Source organism: Nerophis ophidion, linkage group LG01 (assembly GCF_033978795.1).
Source record: "Nerophis ophidion isolate RoL-2023_Sa linkage group LG01, RoL_Noph_v1.0, whole genome shotgun sequence".
Taxonomy (NCBI): domain Eukaryota; kingdom Metazoa; phylum Chordata; class Actinopteri; order Syngnathiformes; family Syngnathidae; genus Nerophis; species Nerophis ophidion.
This window is the reverse complement of record NC_084611.1, coordinates 53,688,802-53,712,960: the sequence shown is the minus strand read 5'-3', so window position 1 is coordinate 53,712,960 and position 24,159 is coordinate 53,688,802. Positions and strand designations below refer to the sequence as shown.

The following is a 24,159-nucleotide window of genomic DNA, read 5'->3' as shown; positions in this document are numbered from 1 at the left end:
ACATCACACAAAGACGATACATGCTGTTCACATCTGTCATTTGTAAAAACCACCATGATTTTAACACACACCTCACAATTAACAAAAATGCTGTCATGGATAAATGTAATACACATTAAGTGGATTTGTCAAACAGTGGCCACCTTAGTGACCATGTGAGCAGCTTTGATTGCTCTAAATCTAAGGACAGCTCCAGACTTGAGAAACTGATCAGGCGGGCCGGTTCTACAATCGGAATGAAACTGGACTCACTGGTGACGGTGGCAGAGAAGAGGACTGTTGACCAACTAGTGAGCATCCTGGATGATGCCAGTCACCCTCTGAATAGCGTTATCTGTAGCCAGAGGAGCCTGTTCAGTGCTAGACTGCTTCATCCCAAGTGCAGGACTAATAGACTCAAAAACTCCTTTGTCCCACATGCCATTAGACTGTACAACTCCTCTCTGGGGCAGGGGGTGGGGGGTACTAGGATGACGGGATGCAAAACAATAACAGTGCAATACGTTTTCATAACATGGTCACTACTGCCTACTTTGTCTTGTTATATTCTTATTTTACTGTTATATTTTTATTCCCACGGTTGCTTTTTAGTTTTTATTCTTATTGTAATATTTCTCTATTTTGTTTCCATTTAAACCCCCATTATTTACTTTTATTTAAATTGATCTCAACTCTGTACACTGCTGCTGGAATTTTAATTTTCCTGAAGGAACTCTCCTGAAGGAATCAATAAAGTATTATCTATAGCCATTTTTTAACTTCAATTATGAATGAAGAGTAATCTTACTTTTCATATTTGTTGTGAAGTCATTCCATTCCTTTATCGCTTTATATGAAAAATGTGGATTGTGCAGGAGATGTTTTACATCTGGGTATGCTACACGGCCCCCTGGCGGAGGCTTGTGTTTCTGGTTGTCGCAGCAGATGTACACTGGACAAAGTGTTTAAGTGGCGCAGCGTTATTTAGGACTCGATGGGTCATTCGAAATTGATGTTAATCTTTGAATTTTAGCTAAATTTAACATTTTTGGAGAGCTAAACAGGGATGGTGGTTTTTGGTTGAGGATTTTGAGCGAATGTGCAAAGTTTCCAATAGCTTCATTGTCATTTTGCTTGCCTGCGACCAACATGTTACAATAAAAATGAGAATCATTGCATTAAAATAAGTTTGAGTTGCCTCCAATGTTAATGAATTCCAGATACATTTGATCATTTTTGTTTTATTTAAGACTGGCACATCTTTTTGATATGTTTTTTTTTTTTTTAAAGCCAACTGTTGGGTCCAAAATGACACTCAGGTAACAATATCAAATATCCATTTTTATTTTGTTTGTATCTCAACCGTAACACATTTTAAATTTGAGTTAAGTTGTTTTTAATTTTGAGGGGTGAAGTCCGACCAAGTAGGACATCACTGAAGGGCTAGGTGAGAAACTGATGGCCCGCTGCTGCCGTTTTGGCAAATATCAGATCATACAAATATAAAAATGCAGATATTGCCTGCAAATTATGTTTTTGGCAAACAAACGTTCATATTTGGGGTGGCAGGGCAAGCCCTTCCTTAAGAACCACTGGTCTAACAAGAGTCAAGATGTCTGTCTATACTTTCCTCCCGGCACACACAAGAGAGCCTCTCGGAAGCCAGCGCTGATTATGTCTGCTTATAAGGAATTTCCTGCTTGACGCACAAAGCTGGCAAAGGGATCCACACTTGGTTGTGCAGAAGAAAATACAGAACATGAAGTTCTTCAGCATAATAGAAGTTGCCCAAGGATAATTTAATGGACCTGCTGTGTTGCAATATCACAGAAACAGGTTATTGTTTGGATTGGGGACCAAATTGTTCATGACTTGTGGGGACCACCCTTTCTACAGGTTGTGGAGGCATACATTATTTTTTTTTAGGTAAAATGGCTACTGCCCAGTTAGCTCACACAAGTCTTTAAAACTCTTGATTGATAAAGTAATGTGCTGATCATACTTACTGGGGACCCTAGGGAAAAAAAGAGGTTCATGGGGACCAAATTTAAATCATTTTGCATAATTCACACAAATAACTGACTAGTGAGGACCATTTAAAAAAAGTTCAAATTAAAGGTTTCCCTTTAGGAGACCTGTTTTTTGGTCCCCATACAGTCAGAGGTCCCCTCAAGGTGACTAAACAGTGCAAGTCCCCATTAAGTAAGCATTGCCAGAACACTCATCTCTATAGGAGCACCCTTTCTAGATATATAAATATTTGTATTTACAACATTAATATTTACAAACAATGCAAATATAAAAGTTCAATTTGTTGAATTTTGTTTGTAATTGTTTTTTCAAGATGTACTTTAAATTACATTATGTCTCTATGTACATATTTTTTGTATTAAGTTTGGCAAAAGGGGGCACATATCAATTTCTTACACACACTTATTACATATGCTGGCCAGAGGAGAAGCAGTTTTAAAAGTCAAATTAAAAAAAAAAAATCCATCTTTTTTGGGACCACCCTAATTTTGATAGATTTCACCACCAGGTGTGCAAATGAGATCTATTTTTTGTTACGTGCTTAAGGCCGATAACATGAGCCAGGGACCACAGATGGCCCGTGCTGCACTTTGGGCAACCCAGCTGTAGAAGCTAACTGTTAATGGCCACAATGGTCTTAAAACCGCAGTGTATTTGTTCATCATATAGTCACATATGGAACGCGGGTCGTCTTAAGTCAGCACCGGAAGCTGTCAAATCAGCTGTTCACCTGGCGGGTTCTTTTCGGTGATTAGGGAAGCCCTTTAGCTTGTTTTATCATATTGCTGCCTTTGCACCTATCAATGTTTACTTTGGTATGCACATTAAATCAACCAAAAAAAAAAAAAATCCTGACTTTGGAGCAATGTTCACAGACTAGTATTAGGCGCTCTATTACATGCAATGTTTTCCATATTGGGACCATGATTTAGCTCCTAACTGGTTCTTATAGAGGATACTTTTCCTTGTTGATGTCTCAAAGAAGGTAGAAATACAACACATACAAGAACACATGGTTAGAATTACAAAAAACTCAATGCCAGCCCATCCTGTTTGAAAATGTTGTGTTTCCACTCCAAAGAATTCAAACTAAATCACTGCATACAATACTATTGCACAATTCGACACTGGCAGCTTGGAAGAACCATCAAATCACAACACTATCCAAATATCAAGCTATCATGTAGCCACCATGTTAGTGCAACATCTCCATTTTAAATCAAAATATGAATTGGCTCCAACCCATGAGCTTTGGGTTATGACCGAAAAAGGACAAGATCACGGGTACAATCGGCCGAAATGATTTTCCTCTGCTGGGTGGCGGGGCTCTCCCTTGGAGATGGGGTGAGACGCTCTGCCATCCAGGAAGAGCTCAAGGTAAAGCCGCTGCTCCTCCAAATGGAGAGGAGCTGGATGAGGTGGTTCGGGCATCTGGTCAGGATGCCAGCCAAACGCCTCCCTAGGGAGGTGTTTAGGACACATCCGACCGGTAAGGGGTCACAGGGAAGACTAGGTCTCCTGGCTTGCCTGGGAACACCTCTGGATCCCCCGGCAGGAGCTGGATGAAGCGGCTGGGGAGAAGGAAGTCTGTGCTTCCCTGCTTAGGCTGCTGCCCGCACGACCTGACCTCTGATAAGTGGAAGATGGATGGAATTCTCTATTCAGTGATTGATACGGTCCCATGCATGGAACGACACCATGGAGAGAAGGCCATGGTCAAGGGACTTCAAAGGACTGCAGGGGATATTGGGATTAAATTAGCACATGAGTTGAGATAAATAATGCCTTTTGCTATATGGACTAGGTTTAGATTTTACCAAAGCAAATTTCACCAATATTTCCATCAAACCGCCAATCATCTTACCAGGTTAACTTGTATGGTCTTCTGCCAGTTCTTTTCATTGTTGATTCCAGCATTGTTGATGACGATGTCCAGGCGACCGAACAGGTCCACCGTGCTCCGGAAGGCATCTAAACCATATCAAAAGAAACAAAATCCAGTCGATTATTATACAGTTGATAAGTGTGTGAAACTAACTACAAGCGACTGCAAGGGCCAATTTAGGGTTGAAGGTCCAACGCTTAGCCCAGGTGACTGATTGATTTTTGAGCATGTTTATAATTTGGTGCATTTTGTAACAATACACAACCTATCACCATAAACCAGACAAAAAAAATATATATATTTAAACAGTGTTGTAAAATAATGAATTATAATACTTAATGAACAGAACTTGAGTATCATTTTTACATATCTGCATGTTTGTTAATATTTATACCACTGTACGTTTTTACCAAATTAAATTTCCTACGTAAAATGAGTACATTTACGCCATTTCCCTGAACTCTAACTCCATAATTGAGCTAACCACCTTTTCATCACAACATGTCCCCGTCGTGTAAAAATATTCTACAGTAGAAATACTGCAAAGCCAGAAAGCAACACGCAGAGCATGTTTAAAAAGCCGATGTACTTTATTTTTGTACTAGTCTTAATCCCTTTGTTTGCGTTTTACACTTTTCCTTAAAAAGCTTAACCAGAGGTGTACAATTCTTTTGAAAATTGGAAGCTTGCATCTCCACCGAGCCATGACAGTCGGATACAAGATGTCTTGCAATTAGAGAAGCTTCGGTTCTCGCAGAAAGGATCTGTGTCCATCCATCCATCCATTTTCTACCGCTTATTCCCTTTCGGGGTCGCGGGGGGCGCTGGCGCCAATCTCAGCTACTGTCATTCCATAAAAATTGGGTCCCTTAGACCTTATTAGGGACAAGCTCGACTTTACCCCAAGTGATCCGAGTAACAACTTGGAGCTGGCTGCTGAAGACACCACCCCATTCCTTGTGTTCATTTACTTTATTGTATATCTTAGGTATTCTCTTTATAAATAATATATTTTGTTAGATTGCATGTATTCATGTGTGTCTATACATGTGGGCACTAGGAGACAGTTACCTTGGGAATTGAGTGGGTGGGTATTTTTAGGGGTGGAGTTTGTTACATATTGTAAAGTGTGCAGATTGCAAATTTCAGTACAAATATTTTGAAAAAAAAAAAAAAGCCCAACCAGGGACAATGGTTGCAAATTAGCCTGTGGCTAGAGGTACTTTGACATGGGATACCTGTGTGTAGCAATGTTTAAAAATTGTACTGTCCCTGGCAAATGCATAAAATACCGAAGCACTAAATATCGGCGCCGATGATAGGTCGATACATTCGACTCATGATCGGGGGTTTGTTTGTCACACTTACGCAGGATGCATAGAGGGAGTCAAGTTTGACATGCTCAGCTCCAAGCAGGTAAGCAACACCAAACGTTACACGGATCTTGTACAGGAGATCAGTGAAGATATGTCATGCTACAAAAGCAGATGATGTCACTAACAGGTTCAACAGGCGTACATTCTTTGGGCATGCGTGCATGTAAAAGACAGTCATACATATGACTTTTACAAATTACAAATAAGTGTAAAAAAAATAAAAAATCTGAAGCCTTTATTTTTAAGTTATCGCGCCGTGATTTTACCAGTCCCCCATCTAAAATGAGTTCGACACCCCTGGCCTAGTAGTGAAGTGAAGTGAAGTGAAGTGAATTATATTTATATAGCGCTTTTTCTCTAGTGACTCAAAGCGCTTTACAGAGTGAAACCCAATATCTAAGTTACATTCAAACCAGTGTGGGTGGCACTGGGAGCAGGTGGGTCAAGTGTCTTGCCCAAGGACACAACGGCAGTGACTAGGTTGGCAGAAGCGGGAATTGAACCTGCAACCCTCAAGTTGCTGGCACAGCCGCTCTACCACCCGAGCTAAACCGCCCCAGTAGTGTATTCACAATTTAATCGTAACAAAAAAACAAAAACACGACCAATTACCAAATTATATTAGTTTAAGAGAGTAGATTAAAATAAATTGTGTAAAAAAATATATATTTATATGTATTGTGTAAAAAAATATATATATATTTTTTTACACAATACATATATATACACACAAAATCTCAATTTTATTCGTAATTTTGAACAATTATTTTGATCTACTTTTTTAAACTAAGATATTTTGCTAGTTGGTCAATTTTTTTTATTAAAATTTGCGAATACACTACACTACTAGGGCAGGAGTGTCAAACTAATTTTAGATGGAGGGGGGGGGGGGGGGGTTGGGGCAGGGCACAGAAAAATCTACTCCCAAGTGGGCCGGACTAATAAAATCACGGTGCGGTAAATTAAAAAAAACTTCAGATTGTTTTGTTTATAAAAAATAGAACAAGCACAATCTGAAAATGCCAAATCATGTTTTTCCCCCACATAAGTGTTATGACTAATAGTCTTTATACTTTCTGAATAAATTATGTGATAACGTTCAGTCAATTCCATCCATCCATTTTCTACCACTTGTCCCTTTTTGGGGCTGTGATGAGGTGGCGATTGGTCCAGGGTGTACCCCGCCTTCTGCCCGACTGTAGCTGAGATAGGCTTCAGCACCCCTTGCGACTCCAAAGGGAATAAGCGTTAGAAAATGTATGGGTGGCTGTCCCTTTTGGGGTCACTGGAGCCCATCTTTGTGTTAATTTGTATTCAAGATTAAAAATATCAAAATCAATGTAAGTTGATCATTTTCCGCAGCTGGTTCACCAAGATCATGGTTTATTCATTCTTTTTTTTTTACATATGTAGCTTCAGCTACAAAGAATTGCTATTGTGACATCTAGTGGAAACATTTAGAACAGCAGTTTCGCACTCAAATTTTGGCTAATTTATACTTAACTCATCCCGCGGGTCGGATAAAACCGGTTCGCGGGCCGGACTGTACGCTTGACACCCCTGTACTATGGGCTTAAGAGAGATACAGATACATACATATATATATATACACACATACACACATACATACATACATACATACATACATACATATATAAATAAAGACATGACATGGGCTTTAACATCAAATGACTTAATGTTGATTTCCTACATTGGAACCAGTAGCTTTAGAAGCATTACCTTCCCTTAAAACAAGTCTATAAACTCTGGCTTTTGAACAAGTTGACCTGCCACTTCTCTTGTTTACCTTTCCCTCCAGCATAGGAAGATTACTGGGTGGCTTCTCTTTTGTTAAGAACTGTACATTCTTGGGTAGCACGTTATAGTTTGCTTTGTACATCACTTTAGCCATTTGCGAATGATTGTTGAATTTCAATAATCGTGATTTAATAAAGGGGTTTCGGGCTTTGAGTTTTTCTCTTGCCTGTATGTAGGGTTCAGACCAGTGACGCCATTGTGGTTTGTGCAGCCCTTTGGAGGCACCTGTGCTTAAATGAAACTGATACTATTTAGTCTGAGATTCCAAAATGAACATTTTGTCAGCGAAAAATGTTTCGCAGTTGGTTTTAAAAAGACTGAGTAAATGATTAAGGACAGTTCCTTAGAAAGTTTTGAGTACATCAAAATGGATATAGCGATCATTGACCACTACAACCAACCACCATCATGTTTGTACAGTAAATGGGTTATACTTTTCTACCTTCAAGGTACTCAAAGTGCTTTGACACTTTCCGCATTACACACACAGGTGGCGGGAGCTGCCATGCAAGGCCCTAACCACCACCCATCAGGAGTAAGGGTAAAGTGTCTTGCCCAAGGACCACAACACCAGGTGGAGCTCCACAAACTACGTTAAACCCAGATTCCGATCTAACAAAAAGGTCTTAACTCATTGTCGTATGCCACATCAATATGGAATTTGGTGAAAAAGTGCATCTCTACCCTCATTCAAAACCACACTAAAAGACCACCTCCAGCCAACTACAACCTTAGACTAACACCCTCCCACCTCCCCGGATTGTACATAATCAAATGTATATATTTATGCTTTCTGAGCTCACTGCCAAGTCAGACCCACACAGTTTCAATGTCCATTTCTCAAGTTAAAGAATTTTTAATGACCTTAAGTGCTGATAACCAAACCCCCTACACATCCCATCCTCTGGATTTTAAATAATCCAATGTAAATACTCTGATTAACATGTGAGGACTTTTATGATTATAGTATATATTTGTACTATGAATTGATTAAAGTTGAAAAACTTATTTGGGTGTTACCATTTAGTGGTCATTGTACGGAATATGTAATGTGCAATATACTAATCGAAGTTTCAATCAAAAGACAACGGATGTGATGAGGTTGGTAGGTGGGGATCGAACCAGGAACCCCTCAGGTTGCTTGCATGGCCATTCTCCTAACCGCGTCACGCCGGTTCCCATCACGCGTGAACAGACAGATCAGGTTACATCAACTACTAATGAAACCTGAGGTGGTAAAACCTGCATCCGTCAATACTGGCTGCATTCCATACTTTGACATCCCGCAGTTGTAAACACACCTGACTTTACCAGACTCATCCGTTCTCCGCACACACTTGTAAGCTCATCGTATCAAAACAGCATTCTTTTAGCATTACATTTTTACATCTGAACGAAGTCCCATTTGACCATGTACTGTGCACAACCTGCAGTCAGCGCCAGTGTTAAGCCAGCAGCTGAAATGCAGAGAAACAAGCAGTCATGTGACTACCAGCAAGACCAGACAGGCCTTCTTTGAACTGAACCCTGATTGTAGCTTGTCGGTGAGACACAGGTGACCAGATTGTCATGGCTCATCCGTGGCGGCCTCTGGATTGCCCTCTCGCAGTAAAACTGTTTCAAAGCTTAATCACAAAACTTCCAACTCATCACAAGGACGTTTAATCAACAGAAAACTTAAGTGTTTGCTTCTGTGTCGTGAAGGAGCGTGTCCTTAGCCTATTTCAATATACCTTTCAGCACTACAAGAATTATTTGTTCTATGGTACGGTAGTTTAACCCTTTAGCTGATAGTCATGTCCATTGCAAGTTGATTGGTTCACGACTGACAGTCCTGGTCTGTCTTGAGTTTGCAATAATTTCTACAGCTCTTATTTTTTTGTGATAGAGATCGGAGCACATGTTGGTCACAAAAAACATTCATGAAGTTTAGTTCTTTCTTGAATTTATGAGTCTATGGAAAATGAGAGCAAATCTGCTGGGTCTAAAGCAGGATTCGGCAACCCAAAACATTGAAAGAGCTGTTCTGGCCCACAAATACTAAAAAGTAATCCGTCTGCAGCCGCAAACATTTAAGAAAGACATAAGTGTAATGATGGCAACACATGTAAGTAGCTAATTAGCTATTTTCGCCTACAATCAAAACGACTGCCGCAAATCTTTGACAGAAATGTTGAAATATATTCTACACGTTTTTACAACATTGGAAAACATTAGTAAAACTTCTCAGAGGGTAAGAACTTCTGGAAATTACTGTCTTAGAATGACCAAAGGTGTAGATGTGTGTGTCCAAGTTGAAGGAAACAGCTGGCTTTATTACAATCTTTGCAAGCTGGGTACCGTTTGCTGTGGTCTGGAACCAGATGGCGAGGCATAATGATGCAATATATACATACAAGTAGCCTAAATAGTATGTTATCATTGATTAGCTTGCAGTGACCAAATATGCCGGATTAGCACTCCAATAATACCATCAACAAAGCTCAACTTTGTGCATTCACGCACAGTATAAAATGTTTGGTTGACGAAATGGAAAAAAGGAAAGGCATGAAACACATCTGTGGCAGAGTCTGAGAAAGTTATACATGTAAATAAACTGTTGAGTCACTGTCCACGCAACTGTTAAAGGACCGCTGAAATTAGGACACTGTCACTCATCAGTGGAGCCTTAAACATAAACTGTGGGCTTTCGAACAATTAGGACGGTTTGAGTTGTGTTTATTCTCCTACAGTAACCATATTACAATTTTTCTTTTCCATACATTTTTGAGAAACCTCCATGGAGCCACCAGAGCGCTGCTAAAGAGCTGCATGAGGCTCTAGAGCCGCGGGTTGCTGACCCCTGGTCTAAAGTACACATACAGCAATGTTAATATTTGTCAAGATTCACTGCAATAAGGGCACTTTTGGTAGCCATCCACAAGCATCTGATTGAATTTTTGACCATTCTGAACAAAATGGGTGCAGTTCAGCTAAATTTTCTACTCCAAACATATATACTCCAAACATATTGCTGGGTACTGTGGCCAAAGATAAGACCTTCTGGACGAAAATTCTGTGGTCAGATGTTAACAAAAATGTAGCCGTTTGGCCACAAATCCCAGCAAAATGTTTGGAGAAAAAGTGAGGCCTTCAACCCCAGGAACACCATTCCTACCGTCAAGTATGGTGGTGGTAGTAACATGCTATGGGCCCGTTTTGATGCCAATGGAACGAGTAAAATGGGTCAAACAGGAGGATTACGTCCAGATTCTTCAGCACAACCTAAATCAGCCCAGAGGTTGGGTCTTGGGCGCAATTGGGTGTTTTAACAGAACAATGACCCCAAAGGAATAGCTAAATCAGGCTACAATTAAAGGTTTTAGAATGCCCTTCCGCAGGAAGGCTGAACGAATCTGGCGTAATACAAAACTTCATATTCACTATGACATCTATAAAGAGAGCCTCCAGGCCTACAATTTAGTCTTAAAAAGTGCTAGAGAAACATTCTTCTCCAATATCATAAACAGCAACACTAATATGGCCAAAACCCTATTCGCAACCATTGACAGACTGACCAACCCCCCAACACAAATACCAGCCGAACTAAATTCCACACAGAAATGCAATGAGTTTGCATTCTTTTATACTGATAAAATTGAAGGCATCAGACGCGCCATCAATATCTCAAGTAAAATAGCTGGACCACCACCCCATTTAGGCAAAAGTAACAGCAATGATGGCAAGCTTTAATGCCATAGACTCTAAAACTCTAGTGGAAACGGTGACAGCTCTAAAGTCATCCACCTGCTGCCTTGATGTTTTACCTACCAACTTCGTTAAGAATGTTTTTGACTGCCTATCAGACGTATTGCAAATGGTTATTCTATTCAAATCAGGCAATTTCCAAAACTGCAGTCATTAAACCTTCTAAAAAAGCGGAGCCTAGATGCCTCTGTTAACTACAGACCAATTTCAAATCTACCATTCCTAAGTAAAATAATTGAGAAAGATGTCCAACAACTAAATCACTTCTTGGCTTCTACTGGCTGCCACATTAACCTATAGTCAGGATTTCGACCTCTTCACAGCACAGAGACGGCCCTTCTTAAAGTTCTAAATGACATCCGTCTAAACACAAACTTCAGTATTAATGTTATTGGACCTCAGTGCTGCATTTGACACTGTCGACCACTCAATACTTTTGGACAGGTTGGAAAACTGGGTGGGGATCTTAGGCACAGCTTTAAGCTGGTTAAAGTCATATCTACAAGATAGGAACTATTTTGTTTCCATTGGTGACTTTGTATCAGAACCAACCAACATAACATGTTGAGTCCCCCAAAGTTCAATCTTGGGGCCGACTTTAACATCTATAGCTCCCACTAGGACAAATCATGCAAAACATTGACCGATGACATCTAAATCTATGTAGCGCTATCACCAAATGACTATCACCCCATTGATCTTCTGTGCCAGTGTATTGAGCAAGTCAAACGCTGGATATGCCAAAATTTCCTACAACTAAAAGAAAATAAAACTGAGATAATTGTTTTTGGTGCTAAAAAAGAAAGGTTTAAAGTCAACACCTTCAATCACTGTTCCTGAAAACCTCAAATAAAGCCAGAATTCTTGGGGTTATTTTAGATTCTGATTTACATTTCGACAGTCACATCAAATCAGTAACAAAATCGGCCTACTATCACCCCAAAAATGTAACAAGACTTAGAGGGCTCATTTTAGCTCAAGACTTAGAAAAACGTGTACATGCCTTTATTACCAGTAGGCTAGACTATTGTAATAGTCTCCTTGCAGGTCTTCCCAAAAAAAAAAAAACTGTCAGGCAGCTACAACTTGTTCAGAACACTGCTGCTAGAGTTCTAACAAAGACCAAAAAATGTGAGCACATTATACCAATTCTTAAATCCTTACATTGGCTCCCTGTACATCAGAGAATTGATTTCAAAATCCTCCTGCTCACATATAAATCACTACATGGTCTAGGGCCGAAGTACATCACTGATATGCTCCCACTATATAAGCCCTCTAGATCACTAAGATCTTCTGAGATCAATCTGTTAGCGGTTCCCAGATTAAACTCAAATCAAGGAAGAGCATTATTCAGTCACTATGCAACAAATAGCTAGAATAAACTTCCTGAAGGTGTCAGACTTTCGCCAACTCTGACTACTTTTAAAACTAAACTGAAAACTTTTATGTTCACCTTAGCTTTCAGCTAAATCTTTTAACGTCCGCACTGTTTTTAATTTTATTGTCTGCATTTGAATTTTATTTTATTTCATTTCACTTTGTTGTCTGTGGAGCACTTTGAGTCTGCCTTGTGTATGAAAAGTGCTATAGAAATAAAGCTGCCTTGCCTTCCCAAAGTCCAGACAATGCTGAAGAAACAAGTGTGTCAGAAAACCAGCACATTTAGCTGAACTGCGCAGATTTTGTCACGAAGAGTGGTCAAAAACTCAACCAGAAGCTTGCGGATGGCTACCAAATAAGCCTTATTGCGGTGACACTTGACAAATCTTAACATTGCTGTATGTATACTTTGGACCCAGCAGACTGTCACATTTTCAGTCGACCCATAATAAATTCATAAAAAGAACCAAACCTCACAAATGTTTTTTTGTGACCATCAAGTATGTGATAGAGTGATTGGCGCAAAAACAAATGAGTTGTAGAAATGATTTGAAACTCAAGACGGCCTTTACAAGTGTATCTAAACTTTGGACGAGGACTCTATGTATTGTTAAACTCACAACAGAGTATGCACAGTGTAGTTCTGGTTATCACGTCACACCACACGGTAAGTGAGGATTACCTCGCAGTGAGTCTCCATCGGACACATCACACTGAATAAAAGTGCTGTTGCCCTCTCCAAACTCAGCGTCCAGCTGTGACTTGCACTCCTCACCACAGATCTTGTTCAGGTCGACCACAGATACCTTAAGGACACAATAGCTTTAAGTTCACGGACAAAAACTCGCTTTCTCGCTTGTCTATCAATGTCACTGACTAAAGTTTTTTAAAAATTCAGTACGTCTGCAAGAACTATGAGAAGTGTCCCAGCAATACACCCCCGATCAGTGATACCAAACACCGTGAGGACTTGGATCCGACGGGTGAAGCCAACAAAAGTAGTGAGGTCAGAACAGGTTGTGCAGCAAACAAAAGTGCATTCAGTTGTGTAAGAGTTGACTCAGTTCTCTCTCACACACACACACACACACACACACACACACACACACACACACACACACACACACACACACACACACACACACACACACACACACACACACACACACACACACACGTCAAATAGCCGAGTCGCACGAGTGACGGCAAACGTGGTTAAAAAGGAAGTGGCAAAAAAACCCAGAACAGGACTGACCTTTGCTGAGCTCTGCAGGAGGGACTGGACCACGGCCCTGCCAATGCCCTGAGCACCCCCGGTCACCAAAGCCACCTTCCCAGAAAGAGACATGATCCAAGACCTCTATGTCTGCCTTGGACTGTCTTGCTTGCCGTGTGCCGCCCTGGAAGACTCACACACCTTTGACTTGGAGGCTTGTTCTCCGGTCTGTGCTTTAACTCTTTTGGTTGGGTCGTCCTCCTCCTCTTTCTTTCCCTCCCCCTTCTCACATTGGCTCCCGCTCTCACTCTGCTTATTAGTCTGTCACAATATTCTGTGTGGGTGGGTGTGTGTTGTGTGTGGCCTAAGTAAACAGCTGGAAAATAATTACAGGTTGATTGCAACCTGCCCTGCGATCCCCTCCTACTCCCTTGTCTCCTCCTTCTTTCCCTGCACTCTTTCCCTCCTCTGACTTCTGTTTTGTCTGCACAATCGCCGTCATAATCCGCTGCAAAATGACATGAATCTGTGGTTAGAAATTCAGAGATTTCATACCTATCAATAAAATATATAACCAGGCTTTTTAGAGAGCCACAAGGACGGCAAGTAAAAAGTACAACTGATAGACAGATGTCACTCCTGTTACCCTCTGTGTTTGACCCATTCCCTTGTTCCGCCACCCGAGAGGTGAGAGGTAGCCACACTATGTCCCATTTTCATAGTCTTTGGTATGACTCAGCCAGGGTTTGAACTCACAACCTACCAATCTCAGGTCCAACGCTCTAACCACAAGACCACTGAGCATTGCCCTTTTAACTGCGGTGTTAGCCCACAGAAAGGAGGTTTCTAGATCAGTGTTTTTCAACCTTTTTAGAGCCTAGCCACATTTTTTTTGCGTTGAAAAAATGCAAAGGCACACCAGCAGAAATCGTTAAAAAACGAAAAACAGTCGACAGTAAAAAGTTGTTGTCGTGATTGTTGGATATGACTTTCAACCATAACCAACCATTCATCACTATAGCTCTTGTCTCAAAGAAGGTGTACTGTTTTTGATTGATTGATTAAAAATTTTATTTTCAACTTGTTTAAGTCGGGGGTCCACGTAAATCAATTCATGTCACCACCTGTCACATCACCCACTAACTTATTTAGAGTTTTTTGCTGTTTTCTCGTATGTAGTGTTTTAGTTTTTGTCTTGCGCTCCTATTTTGGTGGCTTTTTCTAATTTTTCGGTATTTTCCTGTAGCAGTTTCATGTCTTCCTATAAGCGATATTTCCCGCATCTACTTTGTTTTAGCAGTGAAGAATAATTTCAGTTGTTTTTATCCTTCTTTATGTCATGTTTGGATGCACATTGTCTTTGCTCCACAGTAAGTCTTTGCTGTCGTCCAGCATTCTGTTTTTGTTTACATTGTGGCCAGTTCAGTTTTAGTTTCATTCTGCATAGCCTTCCCTAAGCTTCAATGCTTTTTCTTAGAGGCATTCACCTTTTCTTTATTTTTGGTTTAAGCATTAGAGATCTTTTTACCTGGACCCTGCCTCCGGCCTTTTCCGACATCTACAAAGCAATTAGCCACTGGTTGCCACCTACTGTAATGGAGGAGTATTACATGGTTACTCTGCCGAGCTCTAGACAGCACTGACACTCAACAACAACACATCATCTACAGACTATAATTGCTGGTTTGCAAAAAAATGTTTTTAACCGAAATAGGTGAAATTAGACAATCTCCCACAGCACACCAGACTGTATCACAGTGGTTAAAAAACACTGTACTAGACAAACGGTTTAACTGTGGTGTTTGGTAAACGCAGCAATGTTTACAGTAACAATGGGTAAACATCTCCAGATCCCAGGAAAACAGAATAGCTATATAAATGTAAACAGTCAATTTGTCAATGACAACCAAACACAACAATAATTCAGCCTGGGGTTGAACTCACAACATACTGATCTCAGGGCAGACACTTTAAACACTAGGCCACTGAGTAGCCTTTATTTCCTTTCTAGTTCCTTGATTATTTGTTTAGCAAATTCAGACTGAGCAGGCGTTTCTTCTTTTTATTTCTGTATAATGATATTAAATACCTCGGAACCGCGGATTCAGGAGGAGCAGTGTGGTTTTAGTCCTGGTCGTGGAACTGTGGACCAGCTCTATAATCTCGGCAGGGTCCTGGAGGGTGCATGGGAGTTTGCTCCAACCAGTCTACATGTGCTTTGTGGACTTGGAGAAGGCAATCAACCGTGTACCCCGAGAAGTCCTGTGGGGAGTGCTCAGAGAGTATGGGGTATCAGACTGGTTGTGGCGGTCCGCTCTCTGTATGATCAGTGTTAGAGCTTGGTTCTCATTGCCGGCAGTACGTCGGACCCGTTTCCAGTGAGGGTTGGACTCCGCTCAGGCTACGCTTTGTCACCTATTCTATTCATAACTTTTATGGACAGAACTTCTAGGCGCAGTCAGGGCGTTGAAGGGATCCAGTTTGGTGGCTGCAGGATTAGGTCTCTGCTTTTTGCAGATAATGTGGTTCTGATGGCTTCATCTGGCCAGGATCTTCAACGGGATCGGTTCGGAGTCGAGTGTGAAGCGACTGGGATGAGAATCAGCACCTCCAAGTCTGAGTCCATGGTTCTCGCCCGGAAAATGGTGGAGTGCCATCTCCAAGTTGGGGAGGAGATCTTGCCCTAAGTGGAGAAGTTCAAGTACCTCTGAGTCTTGTTCATGAGTAAGGGAAGAGTGGATCGTGAGATCGACAGGCGGATCGGTGCGGCGTCTTCAGTAATGCGGAGGCTGTATTGATCCGTTGTGGTGAAGAAGGAGCTGAACCGGAAGGCAAAGCTCTCAACTTACCGGTCGAGCTACGTTCCCATCCTCACCTATGGTCATGAGCTTTGGATTATGACCGAAAGGACAAGATCACGGGTACAAGTGGCCCAAATGAGTTTCCTCCTCCGGGTGGTGGCGCTCTCCCTTAGAGATAGGGTGAGAAGGTCTGTCATCCAGGGGAGAGCGCAAAGTAAAGCCGCTGCTCCTCCACATCGAGATGAGTTGGTTTGGGCATATGGTCAGGATCACGTCCGACTGGCAGGAGTCCACGTGGAAGACTATGTCTCCCGGCTGGCCTGGGAACGCCTCGGGATCACCTGGGAGGAGCTGGATGAAGTGGCTGGGGAAAGGAAAGTCTGGGCTTCGCTGCTTGGGCTGCTGCCCCCGAGACCCGACCTCGGATAAGTGTAAGAAAATGGATGGATATATTAAATACCCCCCCACAGGGTACACTTGTTTTATTTCAAGCTGACCATTTGTGTCCAATAGAAGTCCCACTCACTTGTAGTTGGAGCTCCTCCGCACTTTCAACCAAAAAATGTATACATTTTCATGAATACAATTAACCCATGCTTTAATGTCTTCTGTAACTTGTAGGTGACGTTATTATATGTGAAAATCTCAGTTTAGCTTTTGGTTGAGACATGAGAGTGGTTCTGTGTAGTTGCCTGTTAGAAAACAAATTGGTGGATGCAACACGGACCCTCCCTTATAGTCAATGTGGCCCTTTCATCCCTTCCCAAAAGATTTAACAATGTAGCCGCTAAAAATGACACAGCCACCCTTGTTTCCAGGTGGAGTGAATTATATTTATATAGCGCTTTTCTCTAGTGACTCAAAGGACTTTTACATAGTGAAACCCAATATCTAAGTTATCTTTAAAACAGTGTGGGTGTGGCACTGGGAGCAGGTGGGTAAAGTGTCTTGCACGAGGACACAACGGCAGTGACTAGGTTGGCATAATCAGGGATTGAACCTGGGACCCTTAAGTTGCTGGCACAGCAGCTCTACCTACCGAGCTATACCGCCAAACAGTTAAGGTGCATCCTTAACTGTTTGTTCAGGTTGTGAACGATAATTAAGACAAAAATGATTACTAAACAAAATCAAACTACAAAAAACTGAAGATCTGGTAAAGTGTACTTTGGGCTTACCAAAAATTTTAAACACAAACTCGAACATAATGAATGAAACTGTCAGGATGGTAAAGATAACTGTTTAACAACTCAAGGTCACTGAATAATTGCCCGTCTGAAATTGACGTGTAGACTTTATTTTCACATACTTTGTGGATCGTTAATACAATTAAATATGGTTTAATGGACACAATAAAGCATATAAAGTCAAAATGTTTCTCCATTCTGTTTTTTTTTAATGAAAATCCTTTGACCACATTTCAACCATCAATACAAATACCCGACCGTTTAATGAAACCGTGAAACATTTAATAAACAAAGTGCAATCGCAAAACTCTCAATTGAGAAAATACACATTTAGATAGGAAGATTCCATATTTTGAGACATGAATATTGATGAGATTTTTTCTTCTCACATCAGTGCAGTTCCATTCCCATTGCTCTTACACTTAGTTCAGGGGCCCCCAAACTACGGCCAGCGGGAAGTCCTAAGTTAAAATATTTGAATTTTAATTTTATTTTTGTATTTAAATCTTTTTTAAATCTGTCCTTTCTAATCTATTTTATACTGATTGTTACTCTCGGTGTCTGTTAGCCGCTTGGGCAAATCATATTGTTTAAAAATGCATTTTCCCATTTATAATGTGACATCATTGCGCTCAGAATATATATATTTATATATATATACACACACACACATATATATATATATATATATATATATATATATATATATATATTTATATATATATATATATCCTCTCTGAGCTGCAACCTTATCGTGGTAGAGGAGTTTGCGTGTCCCAATGATCCTAGGAGCTATGTTGTCCGGGGGCATAAAGCCCCCTGGTAGGGTCTCCCAAGGCAAACAGGTTCTAGGTGAGGGATCAGACAAAGAGCAGCTCGAAGACCTTTATGAAGATGAAAAACCATGGACCCAGATTTCCCTCGCCCGGACGGGGCCCCCCTCTGGAGCCAGGCCCGGAGGTGGGGCTCGATGGCGAGCGCCTGGTGGCCGGGCCTGTTCCCATGGGGCCCGGCCGGGCACAGCCCGAAGAGGCAACGTGGGTCACCCCTTCAATGTGCTCACCACCCATAGCAGGGGCCATAGAGGTCGGGTGCATTGTGAGCTGGGCGACAGCCGAAGGCAGGGCACTTGGCGGTCCGATCCTCGGCTACAGAAGCTAACTCTTGGGACGTGGAACGTCACCTCACTGGGGGGAAAGGAGCCTGAGCTAGTGCGCGAAGTAGAGAAATTCCGGCTGGATATAGTCGGACTCAATTCGACGCACAGCAAGGGCTCTGGAACCACTTCTCTCGAGAGGGATTGGACCCTCTTCCACTCTGGCGTTGCCGGCAGTGAGAGGCGACGGGCTGGGGTGGCAATTCTTGTTTCCCCCCGGCTCAAAGCCTGCACGTTGGAGTTCAACCCGGTGGACGAAAGGGTAGCCTCCCTCCGCCTTCGGGTGGGGGGACGGGTCCTGACTGTTGTTTGTGCTTATGCACCAAACGGCAGTTCAGTGTACCCACCCTTTTTGGGTACACTCGAGGGAGTACTGGAAAGTGCTCCCCCGGGTGATTCCCTTGTCCTACTGGGAGACTTCAACGCTCACGTTGGCAGCGACAGTGAATCCTGGAGAGGCGTGATTGGGAAGAATGGCCGCCCGGACCTGAACCCGAGTGGTGTTTTGTTATTGGACTTTTGTGCTCGTCACAGTTTGTCGATAACAAACACCATGTTCAAACATAAGGGTGTCCATATGTGCACTTGGCACCAGGACACCCTAGGCCGCAGTTCCATGATCGACTTTGTAGTTGTGTCATCGGATTTGCGGCCTCATGTTTTGGACACTCGGGTGAAGAGAGGGGCGGAGCTTTCTACCGATCACCACCTGGTGGTGAGTTGGCTGCGATGGTGGGGGAGGATGCCGGACAGACCTGGGAGGCCCAAACGCATTGTGAGGGTCTGCTGGGAACGTCTGGCAGAGTCTCCTGTCAGAGAGAGTTTCAATTCACACCTCCGGGAGAACTTTGAACATGTCACGAGGGAGGTGCTGGACATTGAGTCCGAGTGGACCATGTTCCGCACCTCTATTGTCGAGGCGGCAGATCTGAGCTGTGGCCGCAAGGTAGTTGGTGCCTGTCGGGGCGGCAATCCTAAAACCCCTTGGTGGACACCAGCGGTGAGGGATGCCGTCAAGCTGAAGAAGGAGTCCTATCGGGTCCTTTTGGCTCATAGGACTCCGGAGGCAGTGGACAGGTACCGACAGGCCAAGCGGTGTGCAGCTTCAGCGGTCGCGGAGGCAAAAACTCGGACATGGGAAGAGTTCGGGGAAGCCATGGAAAACGACTTCCGGACGGCTTCGAAGCGATTCTGGACCACCGTCCGCCGCCTCAGGAAGGGGAAGCAGTGCACTATCAACACCGTGTATGGTGCGGATGGTGTTCTGCTGACCTCGACTGCGGATGTTGTGGATAGGTGGAAGGAATACTTCGAAGACCTCCTCAATCCCACCAACACGTCTTCCTATGAGGAAGCAGTGCCTGGGGAATCTGTGGTGGACTCTCCTATTTCTGGGGCTGAGGTCGCTGAGGTAGTTAAAAAGCTCCTCGGGGGCAAGGCCCCAGGGGTGGACGAGATCCGCCCGGAGTTCCTTAAGGCTCTGGATGCTGTGGGGCTGTCTTGGTTGACAAGACTTTGCAGCATTGCGTGGACATCGGGGGCGGTACCTCTGGATTGGCAGACCGGGGTGGTGGTTCCTCTCTTTAAGAAGGGGGACCGGAGGGTGTGTTCCAACTATCGTGGGATCACACTCCTCAGCCTTCCCGGTAAGGTTTATTCAGGTGTACTGGAGAGGAGGTTACGTCGGATAGTCGAACCTCGGATTCAGGAGGAACAGTGTGGTTTTCGTCCTGGTCGTGGAACTGTGGACCAGCTCTATACTCTCGGCAGGGTTCTTGAGGGGGCATGGGAGTTTGCCCAACCAGTCCACATGTGCTTTGTGGACTTGGAGAAGGCATTCGACCGTGTCCCTCGGGAAGTCATGTGGGGAGTGCTCAGAGAGTATGGGGTATCGGACTGTCTTATTGTGGCGGTCCGTTCCCTGTACGATCAGTGCCAGAGCTTGGTTCGCATTGCCGGCAGTAAGTCGAACACATTTCCAGTGAGGGTTGGACTCCGCCAAGGCTGTCCTTTGTCACCGATTCTGTTCATAACTTTTATGGACAGAATTTCTAGGCGCAGTCAAGGCGTTGAGGGGTTCCGGTTTGGTAACCGCAGGATTAGGTCTCTGCTTTTTGCAGATGATGTGGTCCTGATGGCTTCATCTGACCGGGATCTTCAGCTCTTGCTGGATCGGTTCGCAGCCGAGTGTGAAGCGACCGGAATGAGAATCAGCACCTCCAAGTCCGAGTCCATGGTTCTCGCCCGGAAAAGGGTGGAGTGCCATCTCCGGGTTGGGGAGGAGACCCTACCCCAAGTGGTGGAGTTCAAGTACCTAGGAGTCTTGTTCACGAGTGAGGGAAGAGTGGATCGTGAGATCGACAGGCGGATCGGTGCGGCGTCTTCAGTAATGCGGACGTTGTACCGATCCGTTGTGGTGAAGAAGGAGCTGAGCCGGAAGGCAAAGCTCTCAATTTACCGGTCGATCTACGTTCCCATCCTCACCTATGGTCACGAGCTTTGGGTCATGACCGAAAGGATAAGATCACGGGTACAAGCGGCCGAAATGAGTTTCCTCCGCCGTGTGGCGGGGCTCTCCCTTAGAGATAGGGTGAGAAGCTCTGCCATCCGGGAGGGACTCAAAGTAAAGCCGCTGCTTCTCCACATCGAGAGGAGCCAGATGAGGTGGTTCGGGCATCTGGTCAGGATGCCACCTGAACGCCTCCCTAGGGAGGCCACGGGGAAGACCCAGGACACGTTGGGAAGACTATGTCTCCCGGCTGGGCTGGGAACGCCTCGGGATCCCCCGGGAAGAGCTAGACGAAGTGGCTGGGGAGAGGGAAGTCTGGGTTTCCCTGCTTAGGCTGTTGCCCCCGCGACCCGACCTCGGATAAGCGGAAGATGATGGATGGATGGATATATATATATATACACACACAGAGGCTATTTCATTACTACAAGCCTGTTTTGCGAGTTACCCTGCTTTTCAAGGGATTTTATTACATATTTTATTATAAAATCCCGTTTCGCAGGTTTCCCTGCTCTTCAGAGGATTTTATTATATATGCATCTATTTTCTACCGCTTATCCCTTCTGGGGTCGCGGGGGGGTGCTGGAGCCTAGGTTATTATAAAATCCCCTGAAGAACAGGGAAACCTGTGAAACAGGCTTGTAGGGATGAAATAGCCTCCGTGTTATTTCCTGACCTGATATATATTTTACAGCTCGGCCCTCGGCTAAATGTTTTTAACCCGATGTGGCCCCCGAGTCAAAAAGTTTGGGGACCCCTGCTATAGTTTTTTTTTTAAATTTCCAATGCAAGAATATCTTTCAGGAAAATATACTCTGTCTTATGATGGTGGTTCTTTGGTCAACATTTTGCATAGGTTATGTTTTACAAACCACTTACGTGCCTCCACTTCAACTGTCTTCTCCCTGCAGCCATGTTGTGCGTTTAAGCGCTTCCATATGGGATTTACTGACGGATACAGTCCTGGTCAAAAGTTTGCATACACTTGTAAAGGACATAATGTCATGGCTGTCTTGAGTTTCCAATCATTTCTACAACTCTTATTTTTTGTGATAGAGTGATTGGAGCACATATTTTTTAAAATCATTTTTATGTATATGCAAACCCCGTTTCCATATGAGTTGGGAAATTGTGTTAGATGTAAATATAAATGGAATACAATGATTTGCAAATCCTTTTCAACCCATATTCAATTGAAGGCACTACAAAGACAACATATTTGATGTTCAAACTCATAAACTTTTTTTTTTTGCAAATAATAATTAACTTTGAATTTCATGGATGCAACCCATATCAAAGTAGTTGGGAAAGGGCATGTTCACCACTGTGTTACATCACATTTTCTTGTAACAACACTCAATAAACATTTGGGAACTGAGGAAAATAATTGTTGAAGCTTTGAAAGTGGAATTATTTCCCATTCTTGCTTGATGTACAGCTTAAGTTGTTCAACTTGTCTTGTTGTCGTATTTTACGCTTCATAATGCGCCACACATTTTCGATGGGAGACATGTCTGGAATGCAGGCGGGCCAGGAAAGTACCCGCACTCTTTTACTAAGAAGCCACGTTGTTGTAACACGTGGCTTGGCATTGTTTTGCTGAGATAAGCAGGGGCATCCATGATCACGTTGCTTGGATGACAACATATGTTGCTCCAAAACCTGTATGGACCATTCAGCATTAATGGTGCCTTCAGAGATGTGTAAGTTACCCATGCCTTGGGCACTAATACACCCCCATACCATCACAGATGCTGGCTTTTGAACTTCGCGCCTATAACAATCCGGATGGTTATTTTCCTCTTTGTTCCGGAGGACACCACGTCCACAGTTTCCAAATATAATTTGAAATGTGGACTCGTCAGACCACAGAACACTTTTCCACTTTGCATCAGTCCATCTTAGATGAGCTCGGGCCCAGCGAAGCCTGCAGCGTTCCTGAGTCTTGTTGATAAATGGCTTTCGCTTTGCATAGTAGAGTTTTAACTTGCACTTACAGATGTAGCGACCAACTGTAGTTACTGACAGTGGTTTTCTAAAGTGTTCCTGAGCCCATGTGGTGATATTCTTTACACACTGTCGGCTTTTGATGCAGTACCACCTGAAGGATCAAAGGTCTGTAATATCGTCGCTTACGTGCAGTGATTTCTCCAGATTCTCTGAACCTTTTGATGATTTTTACGGACCGTAGATGGTAAAATCCCTAAATTCCTTGCAATAGCTCGTTGAGAATTGTTGTTGCTTACAAATTGGTGACCCTCGTCCCATCCTTTTTTGTGAATTACTTAGCATTTCATGGAAGATGCTTTTATACCCAATCATGGCACCCACCTGTTCCCAAATAGCCTGCACACCTGTGGGATGTTCCAAATAAGTGTTTGATGAGCATTCCTCAACTTTATCAGTATTTATTGCCACCTTTCCCAACTTCTTTGTTGCACAAAAAAAAAATGTTTATCAGTTTGAACATCAAATATGTTGTCTTTGTAGCATATTCAACTGAATCCATCCATCCATCATCTTCCGCTTATCCGAGGTCGGGTCGCGGGGGCAGCAGCCTAAGCAGGGAAGCCCAGACTTCCCTCTCTCCAGCCACTTCGTCTAGCTCTTCCCGGGGGATCCCGAGGCATTCCCAGGCCAGCCGGGAGACATAGTCTTCCCAACGTGTCCTGGGTCTTCCCCGTGGCCTCCTACCAGCTGGACATGCCCTAAACACCTCCCTAGGGAGGCGTTCGGGTGGCATCCTGACCAGATGCCCCAACCACCTCATCTGGCTACTCTCGATGTGGAGGAGCAGCGGCTTTACTTTGAGCTCCTCCCGGATGGCAGAGCTTCTCACCCTATCTCTAAGGGAGAGCCCCGCCACCCGGCGGAGGAAACTCATTTTGGCCGCTTGTACCCGTGATCTTATCCTTTCGGTCATAACCCAAAGCTCATGACCATAGGTGAGGATGGGAACGTAGATCGACCGGTAAATTGAGAGCTTTGCCTTCTGGCTCAGCTCCTTCTTCACCACAACGGATCAACTGAATATGGGTTGAAAATGATTTGCAAATCATTGTATTCCGTTT

General features: G+C 43.3%; 1 protein-coding gene across 1 annotated transcript in view; it reads right to left on the bottom strand.

Annotated features, from left to right (window-relative positions):
- hpgd (15-hydroxyprostaglandin dehydrogenase) overlaps nt 1-13,723 on the bottom strand; it is a 28,416-nt gene extending 14,693 nt beyond the window's left edge. The window contains exons 1-3 of the mRNA XM_061907279.1: nt 13,475-13,723; nt 12,902-13,025; nt 3,875-3,981 (exon numbers count right to left, since the gene is read on the bottom strand). Coding sequence (XP_061763263.1) covers nt 3,875-3,981; nt 12,902-13,025; nt 13,475-13,567 — 324 coding nt within the window. The 5' untranslated portion in view covers nt 13,568-13,723. The remainder of the gene's footprint in view (nt 1-3,874; nt 3,982-12,901; nt 13,026-13,474) is intronic.
- Nucleotides 13,724-24,159: the final 10,436 nt, after the last annotated feature.